At 45.6% G+C, this 7,050-nt stretch overlaps 1 protein-coding gene across 2 annotated transcripts in view; it reads right to left on the reverse strand.

The window, feature by feature from the left end:
• Nucleotides 1–7,050, reverse strand: part of LOC311307540 (guanine nucleotide-binding protein subunit alpha-11-like) — a gene marked incomplete at both ends in the record, with an annotated part of 30,872 nt that extends 23,822 nt beyond the window's left edge. For both annotated transcript variants that reach the window (XM_084436356.1, XM_084436355.1), the window contains one exon: nucleotides 6,915–7,050. In XM_084436356.1, the coding sequence (XP_084292482.1) occupies nucleotides 6,915–7,050 (136 nt within the window). The remainder of the gene's footprint in view (nucleotides 1–6,914) is intronic.

The following is a 7,050-nucleotide window of genomic DNA, read 5'->3' on the forward strand; positions in this document are numbered from 1 at the left end:
AGTCAAAGAAACAGATTCATTTCATTTGGTCAACTAGGGGACAGACTGGCGGCTTTCCCGCTCCAAATTAAATGGAGGGCAATAACTTGAGGCCGAGGTTGACTTCCTCTCCCAGGAGAAAGTGCAGTAAGTGTGACAAAGTGGAGGAGTAAGGCCCCCTTTTTTTGTAAATGATTCTTTAAGCCATTCCCTGCCGTGAGGGAAGCTGCTCAGCAGAATGCCACAGGGACACACCGGCCACAGGCATCAGACAGGCCGCCTATATCCTCTCTGGGTTAGTTAGGGAAGCTGACTAAGACAACACCGTAGCGACACTCAGGGTCCTGAGAAGGGATTACACGTTTCAGTTTCCCCCTGATGCAGTGATGGACAACTGCTCTCTGGACAAGCCCAGTAGCCAGTCCACAGATATACAATTCTTCCTTATTCATTTCCCGTGACCGTGTCACAAGATGGACCCTCCCCTCCTCACCCCCCCCCGGCTGGGTGTGTTGGTGCAGTCCAGGCTGCTTCCTGTCCTTCCCCAGACAGAGCAGACGGCCGTGTAGGCTGTACTAGGCCCTGCTTCAACACCTGCTGCAAAAGCACTTCCTCCAGCCACAGTGTGCTTGCTACCGCTAGGCTATCCCAGCCGGTACAGAGCCTAAATGACAGATTTTCCCCACGCCATCATTTTAACAAGAGACCGGAGGGAGTGGGAAGATGATCCAAGTAGATCGAACCCTCTGTCTCTCTGCCTTTGTTCATCTCTGCTTGCCTGGCTGCCGTCCTCCGTCGGCCTGCCTGTCTTCTCTCTCTTCCTCTCATCCAGCCCGCCTGTCTGTCTCTCTGCCTGCCTGTCTCTCTGCCTCTCTTAACGGTCTCTCTGTGTGTCTTCACAGGACTATTGTAGATGATATTCTTTGCTGCAATCAGAGGAGGGTTCAGTGCCGAGGCAGCCAGAGCATCTCTCTCTCTGAGGAGACTGGAAGTGGAAAGAGTCCTCTATTCCAGTTCGGGGAACATTCCTTGCATTCTTTCCCTTCTAAAAGGACTTAAAATGTCTATTTAATAATTTTGCCTATTTTGGTTCCCATCTAATCAAAACCCTGTACTGTACTGGAATAGCAATATTTCCTACTGGGCACAGTTCTGTAGTTTGCGATTCCTTCCTGGAGTAGGCTAATCAAATTATGCTCCCAAGTTTCTGTCACTCTCGAGTTCACTAAATCTGAGAGCCTTCTCACGCAGGCTGGTCTAGTGGCCAGTGGTCTAGACCTAGTGGTCTAGTGGCTGACACTTCCAAGACTTGAACACAAAAGACTTTATGGGTCAGACTTCAGACTCGCTGCCCACCATGTCGCCAAGGCCCTGCTTGTGTGTTTAACACCTAAGAATCATCATGATCCCCCCAAGATCCTAGCGAATGTTCTTCGACGTTGCATACTACTACCCCATGAGATCTCCTGACCTTATAGGGCTAAGAGGAGGACATGGCCCGGGCCGGGCTGGGGTGGGGACGGACAAGAGCATGTACTACTGACATGCTTGAGAGTGACAGGGGGAGGGGTGGTCAGCTTTAGGCTCCCGACTCACACAGACTGCCTCATAACTGTCGAAACTCTGGGTGTGTCAACATTAGTGTTTGCTCAACCAACAGAACAGACAAACACAGGTTAGAACTACAAGCGCCCAATCATACCCTCAATACTGACACGGTAACTAGGAGTACACCTACATTTCAACGTCCAAAATATTGAGATGAGACCAACGCAGTATCAGTTAATCCAGTGGGAACCTAATGCGGTAATGCTCAATACCACTAAACTGTTCTGTGGTGTGACATGGAAATCCTGTGGCTAACCTACAATTTGCATGGCGATAACCCGAGACCCCATGCAAAACACATCCTCTCTTGATTCTAGTGTTACTACTCAGTCAACACACAGGTAAACGCGAGTACAGTGGTGGTGATGGCGTTTCCCCACTTGGAAAAACAACCCCTCCCTCTCTATTCGCTACATAAGGCCATGTCCAAGACAGAAACGTGACACGGTCTACCACCTGCAACACAAGTAGTGTGAAATGCACCATTAATCCATTCCAATTCAACCCTCACACACAAAATGCACATGGTGACCTGAGGGGAATTCACAAGTGCTAAAAGCTCTAACCTACTGATTGTAGGGGGCCCAATGAAATTTCCCCAAATTCTGTTTTTTTTTTTTCCCATTTTCCGTGTTCTCGGTTTTAGTTTTTCAGGATTCAGATCTTTACCTTCTTAATCATTTTTCCCACGCTATTATTTTCACGCAGAGTAAAAAAACAAACGTTCACGTTCCTCTCTGGGCATAATTAAGCACTGCTCCTCTCAAAACAACGCTAGCCAAGGGGGTCAGAAACAAGCAGCCAAAACAAAACAGGGGCATTTGTTCATCATAATATTGTACAAAATATTCAACTTATTTACTCAAAATCTGGAATTCTGTTTATGTCTGTATGTTCTGAGATTCCATCTGTGTTGTCTGCAACACAGAAATGATAGGGCCCTAGTCTGGCTCTTAGGGTATGATTCAGGACATGGCATACCAGCTTTCCTACTCTAAGCAAAGGTCAAAAAATGATTCAAGTCATCCATGGTCAGAAGAACATGTGCTTGGGTGTCCTGCTGCTCATTAACAGAGCATAACAACACATACACCGATGTCTTGAACTTCCCACTAGCTGTACAGTCTAGATTATCACATGAGATTATCAGTTGCCAGTCCAAACTATAGCCTAAATGCAAGATAAATTCACCCATTCAGGCGAGTGAGAGAGAGAAATAAATGAAATGTACATGGTTTGCTGGAGCAGATGGAAAACCACGGCTACAGTACGTACATTAGGTCTTTATAACATTGATTGATTCAACAAATAATTGCCAGTTTGGCACCATAAACTGAAACAACAGGTCAGGCTGAACACCTCAACGAAGATGCCTAAGAAATGCCTAAGCTCACATAGCAACCATGTAGGCTACACATAGCAACCATGTACATGAGTCAGTGCTGATGGACAGTAGGAGTCAGGTTAAAGGAACCAGATGTCTTCAGTGACAATGGTGCTGTTGGCTCTCTTTATCAGAGAAAACATCTTGGGAGTAAGGAACTGTACAGATCTCTGGGTGTGCCGAAAAACAAACACTCATTTATACCACATGATCCCATGGAGAGAATCTCAACACAGGCACTGTTCTGTATGAACAGGGAAATCAACCACCTGATAAAACATGGAATTAACATAGGCTATGTCCTACAAATCTATAATGTAGGCGCCCTGCGCACAGCCATGCTGTTTCATTCAGGGTCTGGGGCAGGAACAAACAGCCTAGACTAGACACAACATGGACGTGATCCAGTGCACACCAGGAGAGTTAGAAAATACTTTGTTTAATAAATAAATATATATTTTTAAACTCTCCTGGTGTGCACTGGCATGTATAGGCCTTGTTCTGTCGAGGGAAACATTTCCCCCAAATCAAAAGAAGAAACTAGTCCAGACAGTCAGACGGTGTTAAAGATGTCATCATGGGGCCTGGAGATTTATAAGTTCAAAGGCTGGTTCACTGCGAGTCGCAGACAGTTGTGCAGTATTATTATTATTATTATTATTATTATTATTATTTAATCGCAAAAAGGTCAGGTTTTAGGAGCACTAGGCTATGTCAGGAACCTCACAGACAGAGCCACGGTCATACAAGCTAGGCCCAAACATCTAACCTAGATTCTGACTCCCATTCTCTTCTGGGAGCCCAAATACCGGAGCTCTACCAGCCAGGAGGGTTCATTGAATTAGACCCAAATTACGATCACATTTCAACTCCCAGAAAACGTCACTTTAGGACAGCCTTCGAGCAGGCTCACACTCACAGTACAGTCTAATCTTGTTGATGGCTTTCAGCAGAGGCCTCCTCACAAAGGCCAATTGTGTTTTGGCCGTTACCGACTTGTGTTTTCTGAGGAAATAATGTGGGAGAGGCAGCAGGATGGGGAAGACTGAGCGAGGAGGACACCTACAAACCAGCTTAATTGACTGATCAAGTCACAGCAAGTCTGAGAGGGAGTCCATCACGGTTTCTTTACACGTTCCCTAAATCTGACGGCACCTGCCTACAACACATTATCATGACAGGGGAACGATTTCCCAGCATGCAGTATTCTAACCACAGTGCGGCTGAGGCCCAGCTGGCAGTGTTAACAGGGATTTTAAAGCAGGATAAAAGCTGATGTAATTCTCACAACTGTTAATATGTCACTTAATTAAGTTTTTATAGTTTTTTCAGGCGCGAAAGTAAGCAAATAACCCCAGTTTGTAACCCTGTTCCTCTTCTCTTACAGAAGAGCAGTAGAACAGTAACATTAGCCACTACAGTAGCCTACCTTAACAAGTTGTAAGATGGTTTAGAGGCCAATATCTCTAACTAGCTACATTAAGTAGGCTAACTAGCTTACTATATTGTTTTATTAACTGTTTGTTAAAAAAAACCACAAAAACGTGTTCATTCATCTGAACCTATAAACCGTCATTGGTGTCTGGATGGAGACAGGCTGTCTAATAATGTATCAAACAATTGTAACATTTATTTGGGAACACTAGTTAGCTAGCCATAACCAGTTTGTTGGCATTTCATTTTGACGGATACGTTGATAAACGTTGGTGACGTTAGTGATACTAGAGAAAACGTCATCATGGCACTGTGAATGCGCTGTCATCCGTCTGTGCCTCAGCTCATTGGATGTGAGGCTGCGCAGAGGATTATGGGTCAGAATAAGCCAGAAAAGCCAGAAAAGCATGCTGGCTTAAATGTGCCAGGATGTAGTAGTACATCCTGGTATTTTCAGTATACTGCATTTGACATAGTACTAGCCTGTATTGAAACATACAAAATATTTTTCTAGCATACTAAACAGTATGGAAGTATGCGATTTAGAACGCAGAGACTGACTGTTACTTAATCGTCTCTCTCTCCGTCTCTCTCTCCGTCTCTCGCATCAAACCTAATTGAGAGAAACTCCTCAAAGTCACAGGGTTTCCTAAAGTCTATTGGACACACCAATGTAGAAGTTCCCTTTCGTAATAAAAGCCAATAAGAGTCACAAGGCCAGCGTGACCCTACTGACCCCTGAACTAGCGAGGACGGAAGAACAGACCCCTGAACTAGCGAGGACGGAAGAACAGACCCCTGAACTAGCGAGGTAGGAAGAACAGACCCCTGAACTAGCGAGGTAGGAAGAACAGACCCCTGAACTAGCGAGGACAGAAGAACAGACCCCTGAACTAGCGAGGTAGGAAGAACAGACCCCTGAACTAGCGAGGACGGAAGAACAGACCCCTGAACTAGCGAGGTAGGAAGAACAGACCCCTGAACTAGCGAGGACGGAAGAACAGACCCCTGAACTAGCGAGGACGGAAGAACAGACCCCTGAACTAGCGAGGTAGGAAGAACAGACCCCTGAACTAGCGAGGACGGAAGAACAGACCCCTGAACTAGCGAGGACGGAAGAACAGACCCCTGAACTAGCGAGGACGGAAGAACAGACCCCTGAACTAGCGAGGACGGAAGAACAGACCCCTGAACTAGCGAGGACGGAAGAACAGACCCCTGAACTAGCGAGGACGGAAGAACAGACCCCTGAACTAGCGAGGTAGGAAGAACAGACCCCTGAACTAGCGAGGACGGAAGAACAGACCGGGGGTTCAAATAGAAACTCAGTGTCTTTCTGTTGGCCGGTCTCAAACTACAGGGCCTAATTAAGTGGCATACGACCTGCTCTGCTACCTGTAACCTGACCAAAATATAGGACCTAATCACATTTTTCAGATTATGACCTATTAATTTGCTTCCACATAAATCTCATTACTACTGTAAACCAATCATGGTGTGCAATACAGAATACCAGACAGTTATGGTAATCTATGGGTGCTCTGCATAGCCGTGCAACCGTACTTAACCCAGGGTACAGCTACAGCAGGAACTAATTAACATAAAATAGTAGTAATCACACCAGGAGTGTTCACTTCAAACTTCAAATTGACTGTTGTGATTTAATGAATATATATAAAAACATCACTTATGGGTTAGGCTACCCTGTATGCTACCCTCCCACAGGAACACTGCAGAAAACGGAAGGGACACATCAGCAAACCTATGGGGGAGGAATGGGAGCAAGTTAGCCCATCTGTGACTCAGTCATCCCCGATCTGCCCGTGTCCAGAAAGAGACCTATAGAGCTCAGCGGTGTCCAGTTAGAGGTTGTCTCCTCTATAACAATATTATCAACCTCACAGTCAAGAGAGCTCACGTGACGTCAGCCCCGGAGCACGAGAGCCACGAGGATGTCTGGATTTGATCTAAACTCTTGATTATCTGATTACTGGCTTAACTGATGCTTTCCCCTCTGCAGATTCTACAACATGAGATGGTCTTGAGCGATCAACCCTCTTAAAAACACACTAGCTCACTAACGTGTCACTGGGCCTGCAAAATAGTGCTGCATTAAAAGTTGCTCTCTTTAATATAGCCAATATCTTCACAGTCTAATTTATCCATCTAATTCCTAGATAGGCCTGGGAGATGAAATATCAAAGAAGTCACAAGAATTACAACAACACAGAACTGTTTCCATAATGTTTCCTAGGCCTAGGGATGTGTGCATGACAACTGTCAGGCCAGCTCAAGTCCACCAAATCCGCATACATTACCATGGTTTGCAAAAGGACTATGCAGAGGGAAACTTACAGATTCACAGCAGACTTTATGCAATTTGCCTCTTTGTTTTACATGCATCAAACATTTATATAGCAAGACTTAATTCATGTGCATCAGCACGCTGCAGCCATTATACAGTATTTCAAATCACACATGCACCAGGGGTGACTACAAGGTTCCTTACCCAGTAAAAGCAGCTTCAGCTCCCTCCTCGAGTCTCTCTTGTCTCGGCGCAGCTGCTTCTCGATCTCCTGGTTGATCCGTTTGGACTCCTTCCCCTCCTCAGTCAGGCAACAAGCCATCATGGATCCTAAAGTCAT

Source organism: Borostomias antarcticus (genome assembly GCF_949987555.1).
Source record: "Borostomias antarcticus genome assembly, chromosome: 3".
Lineage (NCBI taxonomy): Eukaryota > Metazoa > Chordata > Actinopteri > Stomiiformes > Stomiidae > Borostomias > Borostomias antarcticus.